Source organism: Saimiri boliviensis, chromosome 4 (genome assembly GCF_048565385.1).
Source record: "Saimiri boliviensis isolate mSaiBol1 chromosome 4, mSaiBol1.pri, whole genome shotgun sequence".
In the NCBI taxonomy this organism is placed as follows: Eukaryota; Metazoa; Chordata; class Mammalia; order Primates; family Cebidae; genus Saimiri; species Saimiri boliviensis.
Genome location: NC_133452.1, coordinates 130299468 through 130314771, shown reverse-complemented (window position 1 = coordinate 130314771; position 15304 = coordinate 130299468). Strand labels below are relative to the sequence as shown.

Below are 15304 nucleotides of genomic sequence, written 5' to 3'. Positions count from 1 at the left end.
GAGCACACGCACTGTGAGGGACAGCAGGGTGGCCTGAGAGCAGAGGGCGGGTCTGCTTGCTCTTCGGTATTTCCTCACCTCCCAGAACACTGAGGAAGCCACAGCAGACGGATTAGCTGTCTTGAAAATGTGTCAGAAAGCATGCTTTTACCAGAAATAAAATGACTGTCCAGGAAAAGAAGAAAATGTCTTTAAGCCATTACCCAGAATGATAATTCCTTCCCTGTGCAGACCTGAAAATGTCAGATGTACGCTTCTACATTTGACAGTTTAGTAGACTGCATGACAAATGTTACAGGACAATTCTTGGAAAAGTCAAACACACCACATAATCTATAGTTTCCTTTTTTACTAAATTTTTAATTCCAAGAAAGTGATATGATAGGCTAGGAGGAGATTGGAAATCTGAATTCATATCAGATCCTAATGAAAAGAAATCAATTTTAACTGTCGGCAAATAGGAGTTTTTTATTATTTAATTAGCATATAAGTGGAAAGAGTTCATTAGCTTCACAACAGGCACAATCAACAGTTAGGTAAAGCACTTTATTGTTGCAAAGCTTTAGAATATTGGCCTTGCATGTTCTTGGCCTCCATGGCTGCTTTATTAAAACCTGAAAATCTTCCTTGCTTCTTCTAAAGTTTTCGGATCCATGGGAGGCTTCCTTGGGCTGCCAGGCTGCAGAAACTTCTTCACCGTGGGCAGGTTGCTGATTCTGGTTTTCAGGGCCTGTAATTCACAAAGCATAGCCTCAGAGTGAAGCCAGGGGCTGACGCCACTATTAACACAACCTAGGGAATCTGAGCCGTCCTGCCAAAGACCAAGTGAGTCCCCTCCATCAGCACCAGCATGGAGGCAGAAACAGACACCCAGTGAGAAATTACAGTAAGAGGGAGAACATGTAGCTTACTTTGTATCTTCCCCAAAGATGTCTAAGTTTTAATCACTTCTGTCATCCCTATTTTTCTCCTTACATATTAATCCTGTAGATTTGTGGCTGTTGTGTAAGACAAGAAGAAACAATGTGTCTGTGAGATATCAACACAGATCAGTCTCTAAGCAGAAGTGAAAATATGGGGAAATGAGTTGCAAAGGAATATATTATAGAAAATATTAAAGACAAACCATGGGACCACTTTTTCTCAGTGAGGGATACAGGGTTGGGGCAGTGTTTTGGGAGAGCTGTGCAGAGAGGAACACAATGTCTGACAGCAGGAGCCGGAGCCCGGGAAGGAAACCAGATGGAAAGCGTCCTGCTCAGACAGACTCGGTGCCAGAAGACAAGGGCACATCTAGGATAAAGGGCATCACAGAGCATTCAGGAACAGAAACCACAGTGAAATAGAGGGTTAGGGAGAGATTCTGGGCCCTGGGTCCTTTCCATGGTAAAAGGCAAAATTCTCTTCATGGGGTAGCATGCACCACAAATTTCCTTTCCATAACAAAAGTGTTTTCATTTCTCAAAACTGGAGCCTGGAAGCTCATTTTGGAAACCTGGGGGCGCTGCAGGCCTGGAGAAGGCTGGGGTTAGAACACGGTCAGTCCCAGGGCCCAGATACTAGATCCCAAGATGGGAGATGTGGGGCTGCCTCTCTGGGTGGTGAAATGGGTCACCTTCAGCAGAGGGAAGCTGGAGGTAAGGCTGGAGTCAAGCTCTTCCACGTAGCAGAGAAGTTCCACCAGCTGAATGTCAGCCCGGCTCAGCTTGTTGCCAACAAGGTAGTCTTGTCCGTGGCTCTTTAAGACCTGGAGATTTTGAGGAATCAGATCAGGATCACATGCGCAGGACCCCTGCTTCTTTCTAAGCCTCTTCACCCTGACTTTTCCCCACCTCTGTCACCTTACTGCCTGGGTGCAGAGATCCAGAACTTTCTCCACATTATCTGAATGAGTAACAGAGTAAGAAGTGTAGCTCTGCCCACTCTTCAGCTGGAGCTCAGGCTATCATTTTCTCTTCTCATTCCATATCACCGTGGCATCTACATTACCCACCCAGCTTGCCTCTTCCACGTGCGCCAAGGGCTTCGCACCTGCCTCTGCATGTTCTGTCTGCCCCGTGCCCTCCAGCGTGCAGTCCTGACATTCACGATGCAGCTCTACTCTGCTCCCTCTCCAGTCTCCCTTGGTCAGCAACTCCACCTTCATGACTAGGCTATTTCAGAGTCTTCATTTCTCCTTGTCTGCTCTCCCCATTCCCTGTTCTATCTCCTTGGGATCTGAAGTAAACCTGGGTGAACTTGAATTCATCATCTTTCTTATAGCATCGATTCTGACTCCTAACCCCGCACTACGTTATAATCTGCAAGCTGAAGCATTCAGGGGTGAACTGCACTGATGTCTGCAACTTCCTATCAAATTCATTTTACAAAATCTTCCTCTGCATCCCACAGTCACTCTCCTTTTGAAAACTACCCATCCCTGAAACACTGCAATATTCTCTGGTTGGGCAATTTGTCTCTTGTCTTCCTACACATGGTGCCAGAATGTTTTCTGATGGATCGCGTTCATCATGTTCATCTTCAATCAAAGTCTGTGGTGTTCCACGGACTCAGAAGCAACCCCTAGTGTGGTTCAGAGCCTTCCACAGCCCACATTCTACTTATGAACATGAAATTTTGGTTGAACAGAAAATTTCATGTTGGGGTCTAGTAAATCAAAATTTTACTGGAAAATTACAGCTTGGGTATAACTGGTATAATTGTTCCTCCAAGTCTGTTTTCATAAAATCTCCTGAGAGTCAGAGTGCTGCATTGGTGTTCAGAAGTCTCACTGAAAGTGAAGGTCAGTGTCGCCCAGGAATGCCCGGCCACTATTTTTCTACTGTCCTCTAAACTCAGTGCCCCAAACGCTGAACACCTTCACTTACTTTTTCAAAGGCAGGCAAATAGCGATTTTTTGTTTTCTCTTTGGTCATGGCAATCTTGGCATCTTTTTCCTCAGGTTTACATAAGGGCAAAAGAAGGATCATTTCATACAGATCTGCCATACCTTCTATATACATATCAATCCTGAAAGACAAAAACAACCAAACGGTCAAATGCCTTTTGCCTTTAATTTCATAGGTTTATAGAAACCTAAGAGAATAGAGTATCAGGTGTTGACAAAGTAATTCACTTCCAGTGGGTGCCATTTATATTCTAGAGATTATGCTCTGATTCGTACAGGTATATTAACATTTATTTTTTAAAAACAACCTATCGAGGTAGATATATCTCTAAATTTTGTTACATATGTGACTTAATACAGGTAAAAAGAGCATCGGTGGTCACAGTCATGAGAGAAATTTGTGGAATCACTGCCAGTAATCACGGATGCTGTGCCGGGATTTACCATTTCTATTGTGGTTTGTTCTGTGCATAAACTTAGTGTGAGTGAAATGGCCAAAGACCTGCCTCCTGAGTAATCCTAAGAGAGTCCCTGGCACAGCCATCTCAGCCATGTTCCTCATCCTGTCTCATCATTTTACACCTCCCAGGCCTGCTTCTATGCCCCATGTTAGCAGTTCCTCCAATTACTCCCCTGAGGTATAATTCCACAGCCCTCTCTGTGTGCTGTTGCCCTTCATGTGTGCCTTTCCTGAGACCCCACCTGAAAGATTGTCTTCCTTGGTGAAATTCTCTATACAGTCACAACCAGTGCAAACTTTTCCTCTTTTGTGTCAAACTGGGGTTTCACAGTATTTTTTAAAACAACAGATTTATTGATGTATATTCACATGCTGTAATTGTCACCTGTTAAGTATGAGTGGTTTTTAGTGCATTCACAGAATTCTGTAAAAATCATCACAGTATATTTCCAGAATAGTTTTTATCACCCTGATAAGGACATCTGTGCCATTAGCAGTATTCATCCCCAAGCCCCACTCCTTTAGCACCAGGCAACCACTAATCTACTTTTTGCCTCTATGGATTTGAATATTCTGGACATTTCATATGAAAAGAATCCTACAATACATGGCTTTCTGTGTCTTGTTTCTTTTATGTAGCATCTTCTATGTAGCATGCATCAGTACTTCATTCTTTTTCATGACCAAATATCATTTCATTGCATGGCTAAGGCACATTTTTCTCCTCCATTTATTGATTGATGGATATTTGGGTTATTTCCACTTTTTGAATACTGTGAATGTTGTTATTTGCATTGTTCATTTATCTAAAAGATTTAGTGTGGACGTATTTTTTATTGTTTGGGGATATACCTATTAGAGGAACTGCTGGGTTGTTGGTAATATCATATTAAAGTTTTTGAGGAGTTACCAACAGTTCCATTCAGGATTTGTTTGGAATCATGCAGTCTCTTCACAACAGCAAGGAGACTCCTTGACTTTGCTGGTATTGAACAAATCTGGCTGCTTCGTCCTTCTATCATGTGTCAAGATAACCCCAGCATCCTGGGCACCAACCTCTACTAGTCCTGCTCAGCTGTTCCAGTCCATATAATTGGCTGGTAATTTGGGTTCCTGGACATCATTCTTGGAATTACTAGGACTTGAGATTCAGCTTCTTTGTAGCCTTCCCTCCCCAGTCCTTCATCTACAGACTCAAATATTCTATGCTTGTCATAAGCTGTTGGCTGGAGTCCAGCCTCTGAAGGCCTGAGCACCTGGAATCATGATTCGCATCCTCCTCAGTTCATGGTCCATCAGTGTTTGGAAATCGCCGTCAGGTGCTGGATCCATGGACTGCATCCTCTTCTAGAATCACATTCGCCTGAACCCACCCCATGTTCACTGTTCCCTCATCTCCATGCGACTCTGCAGTACGGCACCTCAGCATACACACCCAAGGCCCAGCCTGCTGCTGGTCATGATGCCCCTGCCATGGTCCCGCCCACTCAAGGAAGGACCTAAATCACTCTGTGCTCTCTGTTGATGGAAAAACAGAAAATATACCGTACAGGGCTCTCTCCTTTATGTCTTTCCCATAGAGGTCGTATTTGTTGGCGATGTAGTTGAGGATGGCTCTGGTCTGCACCAGCTTCATCCCGTCAATCTCAACCATTGGCACTTGCTGGAACATCAAATACCCATCTTGGGAAAAGAATGAAAAAAGGGAGAGTTAAATATCTATGGAACTCTATCTTTCAGGATGAAAAAATGATTGTGGAAATGACTAAATTTGTAAAATGAAGAAGAAATTCTTGTCTGGTAAGATTTCACTTGAAACAACTTTTTTATTTTATTTTTATTTTTTTGAGACAGAGTCTCACTCTGTTGCCCAGGCTGGAGTGGAGTGGCATGGTCTTGGCTCACTGTAACCTCTGCCTCCCGAGTTCAAGCAATTCTCCTGCCTTAACCTCCCAACTGGCTGGGATTACAGGTGTGTGCCATCATGCTTGGCTAACTTTTGTGTTTTTGGTAGAGATGGGGTTCTCACCATGTTGGCCAAACTAGTCTCGAACTCCTGACCTCAAATGATCCACCTGCCTCAGCCTCCCAAAGTGCTGGGATTACAAGCATGAGCCACTGCACCTGGCCAAACAACAATTTTTAAAAGCTTCCTGTAGTTATTTTTCTTTAGAAGCTTCCCTTTACTATTTATCCATTTATTTTACTTATGTTTTTATTTCCCCTCCAGACACATAGTAGGACTCTTGTATTTTTTTTGTGTTGATTTATCTTCATGGACATTTTAGGGAGATGTTGGGACAAATTGTAGTAGGACTAGCAACAAGATACCATTTAAAACAGGAAGTTCCTAGAGTAAGTCTCATGGTGTTTGTGACATTTAAGGCAGGTTCTGAGAGGTTTTTATGTAAGAGTCACTTTCTTTGCTATTCAAAGTCTGCAAAAATGCTACAGTGTTACCTTGTCACACCCCTCCATGAAAGAAAAAAACTCAAGGCAATTGCCACATCTATTTCTCCTCCTTTCATCAAATGCATGTTCTTGCATGTCCTTGGATGGGAAGGGCTGTGTGGATCCCAAGCTGATGACTATAGCTCATTTACTGTGTCCCAAGCATGAAGACAAAGAAAAGGCTTTCTCAGGGCACTGGAGATGGTTCCTCTAGCAATTACTCTAGAGATCTGGTCCTTTTAGCCTGGAGAGAGTAGCCAGACCTGATCAAGGAGCCACATCCCTTCCATATTAGCCACTTTCTCTCTCTCCACCATGCCCTAATACCACCCCCCCACCACCCCACACACACACATAGGCATTGCTGGCTGCTCAAACCTCCCTTCTATTAGATACCCCCATCAGAGGCACTTAGAGGTTGATCTTACCGTTTCTTAACTTGTCCAATTCTTCTGGAGATTTTATTAATTTCTCTTCAAACTAGAAGCAGAAACAGTGAATGGGTTCTTGTTAGGTCATTGTATTATAGACCTGTGACATTGAATGGCCCCTATCTGGTGCATCATTTGGAAAGTATAAGTTTTCTCAGTTTGGCAGGGTACACAAAGGGGGCTGTTCATGGCCATTTGGAAATTTAAACCTGCTTTATCGAGAATAATGCATGAGTTACAGCACACAGCTGCTCAATCTTCACTTCACCTCCACCTTGATATCACGAAGGTGTATGATTATGTCATGTTTTGAGAGGAGATGTCACTGGAGAAAACGCACTGAGCAGTTCTCCTAGTCATGGTGTTGTCATATCTCAGGAGAGCCTGTGTCTCCAGATGAGATCAGACCACAACCTTGTGTGTCCCCAGCATGGGGTATGCCATGGGCTAATCACCAACAAAGATTCTGCCACCAAGGAGCCTCTGCTGTAATTTATATCACCCCACTATTCGGGAACCCTGCTGAGGGTGAAATAGGTTGCAGCTGTTGGACAGCTTTAACACTTATAACTAATTTCCTCTTCTGAAGTACATGGGACACAATAGGGTAAAATTCTCAATTTAATAAAGGAATTAGAGTCCCACACTAACATTATTATTATTATTTTTTTTTTTTTTGAGAAGGAGTTTCGCTCTTGTTACCCAGGCTGGAGTGCAATGGCGTGATCTCAGCTCACCGCAACCTCCGCCTCCTGGGTTCCAGCAATTCTCCTGCCTCAGCCTCCTGAGTAGCTGGGATTACAGGCATGTGCCACCATGCCCAGCTAATTTTTTGTATTTTTAGTAGAGACGGGGTTTCACCATGTTGACCAGGATGGTCTCGATCTCTCGACCATGTGATCCACCCGCCTCGGCCTCCCAAAGTGCTGGGATTACAGGCTTGAGCCACCGTGCCCGGCACTAACATTATTTTTAATTAAAACCTCTGGTTTCTGATGTGGTATTCTGGGTTCAATAACACCATTTTCATGTACTGGATTCTTGACTTTGGACATGTTAACGAATTTCTCTGGGTCTGAGTATGCTAATCTAGGAAATGGGTATACTTATGGTACCTATGGTATAGGTTCATATCAATATTAAATTACAAGGTCACATAAACACTTAGAAAAGTAGCAGGTATATAGTAACTGCTCATTAAATACAAGTTATCTTTAGAATTTTGAGATATAGTTGGCTATTTCATCATATAATCCCTTTAAAAATTTAAATCAATCTAATATTCATGAAACTATACTTCATTCTTGATCTATATCCAGTAACTTAAACCTTGGAGTAAATTACACCTTGTTCTGAGACAAGTCAATTTCATGGAAATGGCAGCCAGCAACGAGGATGTCTCAATATGATCAGAAGGTATGAGTGGATGTAGGTATTTAATATAAATATGAAAATCAGTTTTTATGTAATGATGTAGTTGACTTAAATAGGCAGAATCCAGCAAACAAAAAGTCTAATCAAAGGTTATTAAGACTTTCTGGATTTCAGTGTTGATATGATCTGGTTCCAGTCTTGACTCTGCCTCAAAATATCTGTGTGATCTAGGAATTATCACTTAAAAATCTTTAAGCTTTAGATTCCCTATCTGCAAAATGGGAATAGAATATTTTCTTAAATGGAATATTCCAATGTTTCAAAATGCACGATACAGGGCCTGACCCACATATATAAAGTAATAAATAGTAGTGGTGTTTGCAGTGGCTAATTATACTTTAACGGAGTTCTTTATGATGAAAGGTCAGGAATTTGGAAGTTTATAGCTTGCTCCATGGAACAGAGTTTGTTGTGGATCTGTGCTCACACTGGACCAGGATCTAGGGATCATGGGAGGTGTGTGCCAGAAATTAATACAGCATCTGGTTTAGCACAAACCTAAGGAACGGTGGGTGTTCCTGGCAGGAGGGTGGCTGAAGTGAGGTGGGGCTGGCAAGTGGGATGTGCTTGTGAGGCTGAGGACTGGGTTGTGATCATCAGCCTTAGGGCACTGAGACCTCAGAAACATCAGCAAGCTGTGCAGTCAGCCCTGTCCCTGCCTTCAGTCAGGCTGGATGGAGAGCAGGGAGTGAGGGTTGCTTCCAGCCTGGCCCCTCCCTCCCTTCTGCTGAACCCTTCCTGCCCAGGCTCTAAACACATCCCTGAGCTGCAGAGCTGACATCTGGGTGACAGTGAGACAGGGTATTCATTTGCACAAAGAAAACAACCTGGAATGGCAGCGTGTGGATTTCTCGTGTGCTTGTTTCTTCATAGGTTTGAGAAAGGGGGGGTCTAAAGTCTCAAGCCCTCATGAAACAATGGGGAAAGTGCCATCCCAAGGCTCAGGTCCACATGGCGCTGGGAGGCTGAGGGGGAGCACTAGAATTTCCCTTCACAGGGCGCCGCCTCACCTGAAACCCTTCTTTTCTGCTGCCACCCGAGGGACAATGTCTTCTGAGTCTGTCCATGACTCAGGAAAACCCTCAGGCAGTGACTGAGGGACTCTGGTCTGCACTGGGAAGTGTTTTTCTCAATGACACCTCTAGAGGCCAGCACTCAGTGGAGTCCAGCAGACACCTCCCAGCGTTTCCTGCTCAGACACTGCGAGGATGGCCTGGTAACGCTGGGGAATGCTTGGGTGTACTCTAGAAGCCTCCACCCCTCATTTTAATGACGTGTTTACTTGTCTGCATCCTCATAGACTTGTAGGCTGCCCCAGGGCAGGTACTGTGCCTGTCTTGTTTGCTGTCTATCTCCATGACCTAGTACAGAACCTGGAATTAATAAGTGCTCAAACAAATAATTGCTGTGAATGTAGTCAATCTTTAAGAGGTAGTTAGTTACAATCCACCCTCTTTTGCCTCTCATTTGTAGTTTGCATTCTACCTCTAATTACAACCATTTTTAATATTATGCATTTTTATTGTTTTATTGTGGAAATTATGAACAGAAATAAAAGTAAACCAAAAAACATAATGATTCTACATATACTTCTCACCTAGAACGAACAATTATCAACCAAAACCAATGTAGGTTTACTTCTCCTCTTTTAATAATTTCAAGGAAATCCCAAATCCACATGATTAATCCTTAATTACTTCCATGTGTTTTCTTAAAACATATTAACTATTCTGAAGGTGGCCATAGTACATTATCACACATGCAATATTAACAATAATTCTTTCATGTCATCAAATATTCAATCAATAGTCATGTTTCTAAATGTTATATAAATGCTATAAATTACTTTTTACAGTTTCTTTAAATTCTAATCCACTTAAGGTCTACACTTTGTGATTAGTTTCTTAAATGTATTTTAATATTAGGCTCTTAGCTGAAAAGAAATCTTAACAATTATTAGATCAAATCTGTTCATCTTTTTCTTAATGACAGTCCATTTTAATTTAAGCCACAATGCTTCAGTAAGTAATCATCTCATAGTTTCTGTGGGAGAAGTATGTGATAATGTGCTTTTAAATCCAACTTCAGATGACCTAATTCAGAACCTACCTCTACTCCAGCTGAGGCCAAGAGCCACCGGATGGGCTCCATTCTGCCCCGTGCATTGAAATAGTGGAGCTTGGGCTTCTCCGCCATGATAGCAGTCTCCTGGAGGTTTCTCCAAACCTGCATGAATGAATGAATGAATGAATGATGGAAACCATAGGATCAAAAATGTGCTTTAAGATGTATGATTGAGAACCACCAACAATGCTGACGAAGCATCTGCCTTCTTCATGACTGGGGTGGAGGAGTTCCTGGAATGTTTTCTTGGCCCAAATTGTTACCCATCAGTGGCCACCCTCAGATTCCAGCAAACCCCAGTCTTTCCCAGTGGTCTCACATGACCATTCTCACCATGCTAAGAGGTGAGAGCATGTGGTAATAATACATGTATAGAAGTTAATGGGAAGAGAAAGAATTCAAGAACTAATAATTATTGAAAACTTCCTAATGATCCTTCCTCAATGCTAGTCCCTTTCAATATTTTATATCTTTAACCCTTCTCATAGTCCCATGAAATGGTGGTTATCTCCATTTTTTAGTTAATGAAATAGAACATCAGAGAAAGGCAGTGTTCACAGTCACATTCCAGTTGGTGATGGACATGAATATCTACACCCAGGACTAAAATGAAGGCACACCTGGAAGCCACCGAGGTGAAGGCCCTGGGAACCTATGAACTGGCCATGAAACCAGAGGATATCACTGACAGGGAGGACAGCGAGGGAGCTAAGTCACTCTTCAGCTCTTTGGCTGTGAGGCTGCATTTAATCAAAAGCAGAAATTAGGCCTCAGACTTGTTTCACTGTAGCTAGATGATCCAAATTCTTGCAACAGGCAGAGAATACTAGTCCCTTGCTTCTTTTGGCATTCTGTATTCTAACTCTGTGGGGTGCATTTTGTTTTATAACCTGGAAAAAGAGGTGTTGCTGCATTAACTTTGCAAGATATGGAAGGTGCTAGCATTTGTTCAATGACAGTCACACACTGGTCATTCTTCTAAACTTCTCTTCATTTTATCCTACAAAAATCACCTGAGATGAATGCGGTTGTCATTCTCATTTTACAGTCGGGGATCCCGAGGTTTGTAAAGTAAGTTGCTCAGAGTAAGTAGTGGATCTGGGATTCAGACTTACTGCTCTTAAAAACCAAATACTGAGTCTTATTTTCTATGCTAGTGTTTCTCAAATATGCATGGTAATCTTTCAGCAGATTGTGAAATCCCACTACTTTAAAAAATAAAATAGAAAAGAATAGAAAATATCAGTGAGCATGACTTGTTGAAGGAGAAGTAATGTTTCTTGAGTTTTTAGTTTCAGTTGTTTGTATGTTGTGTGCCTGGGGGTTTGCATGTGTGCACGCTCACTCGGTCACTGTAAATGCTTAGAGATGAATGTTTTGAGGCTCATCAGTGAAGTTTGATAGCCCTTGTTCTATCCCAGGCTGCTTGGGAGATGGAACACAGCAGAGTGTCAGAGAATGGAAAGCAGCGGCTGCAGGGACAGAGGCAACTAATTGTATCATGAACGTGAATGGAAACACAGAGGACTCATTCAAAGCAGAAGTTCCAGTGCCAGGACAGGAACAGTTGCATTTTCTCTCCAAATGCGCAGCTCTGTTCTTAAACATTAAGATTATTTTTTGCAACATTTTATGGTTGTTGAGTTTGGCGAACAAAAATGTACTTGCCTTTAACAACCAATGTATTTCTTTTCTTCTTTTTTTTTAGATGAAGTTTTGCTCTTTTTGCCTAGGCTGGAGTGCAATGGCGTGACCTCAGCTCACTGCAACCTCAGCCTCCCAGGTTCAAGTAATTCTGCCTCAGCCTCCTAAGTAGCTGGGATTACAGGCACGTGCCACCACACCTAGCTAATTTTGTATTTTTTGTAGAGACAGGGTTTCAGCATGTTGGCCAGGCTCGTCTCGAACACTTGACCTCAGGTGATCCACTTTCCTCAGCCTCCCAAAATGCTGGGATTACAGGCATGAGCCACCGCACCTGGCCTCAACTAATTTCCAAAAAAGCGTGTATGACTTAAATTTAGACATCAAAGTCTTTTAAAAGTCTACATTTTAAAATATGGAAGTCAATCATTTGACCTTTGGAAAGTAAAGAATTCTTTGAAATTGTACTGAATCAGCTCACTTGTTTTGCAATTTGATATTTTGACATTGTACTTTCCTAACTTGGGAAATGGAAGTAGCATGATTCAGCAGAATAAAAGGGAGAGTGAAGCTCACAGAGAGAATGGGGTGTGCTTGTTTAATTGTTTTGGACTAGAGTTCACAGTGTCGTAATTCTAATCCCCACACTAAGCTCCCTTAGTTATTAACTGAGGATCAGGTTTCAAAAGGAAGTAAATGTTTATCTTGCATAACATTTTATCACAACACTCCTGCTAATAACTACCATTTTACCTTCTCAATATGAGGGTTCCCACAGGTCATGCTAAGACTTGGGCAAAGGTGGCCGGGCGCGGTGGCTCAAGCATGTAATCCCAGCACTTTGGGAGGCCGAGGCGGGCGGATCACGAGGTCAAGAGATCGAGACCATCCTGGTCAACATGGTGAAACCCCATCTCTACTAAAAATACTAAAAATTAGCTGGGCATGGTGGCGTGTGCTTGTAATCCCAGCTACTCAGGAGGCTGAGGCAGGAGAATTGCCTGAACCCAGGAGGCGGAGGTTGCGGTGAGCCGAGATCGCGCCATTGACTCCAGCCTGGGCAACAAGAGCGAAACTCTGTCTAAAAAAAAAAAAAAAACTTGGGCAAAGGTTACCGTTGAGCTTTGTTGGGTAAACAGAAAATGAGAACTGGAGAGCTCAAGGGTTTGACATGGGTCGTACAAACATGCTTCTCATTCGTGGTCAGTATCTAGGGAGTGTGTCGACCTTCTGCAACAACGCTGGGAAATGGCTCCTAATATCCAGATTAAAGATGGGCACACTGAGGTTCAGAGAGCTGCAGCACCTGTCTCATGCTGCACACTTGGTGAGTGCTGGGTCCGCCTGAACTCCTTCTGATCGCAGGTCCAGAGCTTTTGCACTCAAGCCTGTAAGCTGGCTCTGCTCCTGTCTGAGCAATTTTACATTTTTCTATTCAGAGTCCATTAGCCAACTAAATGTTGGAAAATGAGGGTGAGAGGAACACATCTAGTTCCTGAGTTCTTTCTGTTAGCAACTTTTCAGGGGCTTGCTTGGAAGAAAAAATTAATAGAAGTGTACCTTTCTCTACTTTGACAACCTAAATGCCAGAGTGAGCTGAGGACTAGTATAACTGTATTTGCATCCATTAAAAAATATGGGCTTGTTTTGAAAAGAATATAAGCTGTGATAATTCCAGGAGGAAATTAAAGGAGTTACATCTCTGAGGTGGTCCCAATTACTCTGTTTCTTATCAAAGAGAAGGGAGAATGAGATAAACCATGACTCTTTCAATTATGAGGTGCATAAATGCAGTAGGTTGTTTAATCTCTGAGCGTCAATTTTCTCTTTTTAGAATAGAGATAGTTATTTCTACTTTTGAGGGTTGTTGAGAAAGTTAAATGAGATGGTGTACAAAAAATTCATAGTAGGAGCTCAGCAATGGGTGTTGGCTCTTGTCCCAGAGCTTGGCAGATGGGTGAGTCTCTGGACAGTGAGGAGCACATGAAACCTCTTTCTTTGATCTATCTATCCATCAATTATTTTACCTATGAACAATCTCTGTATATGTATCTCTTTGTAATCTCTGTCTACTCATCCAATTATGTATTATTTTATCTATTGTTCTCTGTATCTGTCTGTAATCTGTCTGCCTCTTCATCATCTGTTATCTATCTTGTATCCATCTCTCTAGTTCTTTATATTTTGTCCATAGAACTCTAGTAGAAATAAGATTTTATATGAATCCAGACTTGTATTAAACCTGTTGTATGATGGCTCTCTGTCTCTTTCTCTCTCTCTCTCTTTGCTTTTTAGCTCTTGTGCAGAGGTTAATGATACTCACTAATCAGTCCACCTGGATTAACAAGAAATTTTCAGTGACTTTCCAAGCAGTGTGGCACATCAGTAACACAGCCTTGCTGAGCCCCATGAAGTCATGTAGGGAGAGGGGTCTACAAATCAGATAGGTAGAGGCCAGAGATGCCTAGAAACTTCCTGGGGTGGGCAGGACATCTCTCCATTCAAAGAATTACACAGTTCAAAGGGCATCAACAGTCAGAGACTCTTTCTTAGCTATTCTCTAATTTGCTATGAGTTGGTAGAACTCCAGAGACAGAATATGACTGCTTGTCAAGCTCATTAGTGGCAAAGTCTCAACTAGAATCTAGTTCTCCTGACATTCAACCTAATTTATTCTAATTATAATAAACCTAAGTTTTGAATTTTCACAGGCAATATAGTATTACAGTATCACAATTTACAACAATTGTGTGTTGACTACTTCTACAGAGAAATTAATTTTCACATACATTGCCACTTCTTCGAGCACTGATTATTCTCAGATTGTTTAAAATACTGCCATTTCTTTTTTTCTTCTCATGTCATTTTTTCCCATACCATTAAATTCTGAGGCCCTGGTTTTCTGAATTCTTCATTTCTACATTTCTCTAAAGATGTACCCAACAGAAAAGAAATAAACAATTCTTGAGCTATCACCAAAACACACCAAGATGGCATGATATGAGTAAAAACAGAATTTTTCTTATGCTAAGAACACATATTAGCATATTTTTCTAGGAGGCTAGAGAGGAGGGTGTGAGGCACCGTAGGGAGATTTGTAAGACCAGTACTTACTTTGTTAAACGCTGTCCACCCTCGTGGCTTGGCTGAACAACTGAATTCCAGGTCCTAATGTATTTATAAGCTCATTGTTCCTTTCAATAGTTCCCTCCCACTGAAAGGAGAAGGGTCAAATTAGGGAAAAGCCAGTCCCACACACATTACATGGCCAAAGGGCCACCTAGTGGATTCTAAGACATGAGGCAAGTGATATGCTTATCAGAGGATAACTGGTTAATATGTTCCTTTTCAAGGTTGCAATTAAAGTTTAAACAATACATTTCACCCGGATTTTGCTCTCTTTGCAAGTCAGCGGAAACTGGCTTTTTAAATGTTTTTTTTCATTAGTTGGATGCAAGGATTAGGGCAAGGATTAGGGCAACATCTAATGTGAGCATAGCTGGGAGGGGATGTCTTTGGAGGACAGGCTGATGGCACTCTTCTTACTGGGTTGCCAAATAAACTACAGGACATCCACATAAATGTGAATTTCAGGCAAACAATAATTTTTTAGTGATAACTATGTTCTAAACATGGTATGAAACATGATTATACTGAAATATTATTTACTGTTTATCTGAAATTCACATTTAGATGGGTGTCCTGTATTTTTTCTGCCAAATCCGAAAACTCTATTTGCATATGCTTTCCTCTTTGCATCACTCAAATTGCCTGTAATGTAACAAATCTGAAAGTAGCCATCACCCAGATTCATCAATTGCAAATCATCTTTCTTCATCTGTACCACGTAGGGGGTTATGTCGGCCCCCAAGA

The 15304-nt window shown here is 41.9% G+C and overlaps 1 protein-coding gene across 1 annotated transcript; it reads right to left on the bottom strand.

Annotated features, from left to right (window-relative positions):
• Positions 1 to 334: 334 nt before the first annotated feature.
• On the bottom strand, positions 335 to 14707 carry LOC104651131 (glutathione S-transferase A1). Its single transcript, XM_039467541.2, has 7 exons — positions 14546 to 14707; positions 9773 to 9889; positions 6227 to 6278; positions 4898 to 5030; positions 2868 to 3009; positions 1616 to 1747; positions 335 to 730 (listed from the first exon to the last, which is right to left on the bottom strand). Exons 2-7 carry the CDS (start codon positions 9857 to 9859, stop codon positions 608 to 610), a joined length of 669 nt encoding a protein of 222 aa, XP_039323475.1. The 5' UTR covers positions 9860 to 9889; positions 14546 to 14707; the 3' UTR covers positions 335 to 607.
• Positions 14708 to 15304: the final 597 nt, after the last annotated feature.

Bases quoted from the DNA above. Each gene is read 5' to 3' on its own strand.
- LOC104651131 (XM_039467541.2), bottom strand. From the start codon at position 9,859: ATGGCGGAGAAGCCCAAGCTCCACTATTTCAATGCACGGGGCAGAATG. The intron at 6,279-9,772 runs GTAGGTTCTGAA...TTCTGCTTCTAG, and splicing joins TGGCCTCAGCTGGAGTAGAG to TTTGAAGAGAAATTAATAAA. The intron at 5,031-6,226 runs GTAAGATCAACC...TCTTTTCCCAAG, and splicing joins ATTGGACAAGTTAAGAAACG to ATGGGTATTTGATGTTCCAG.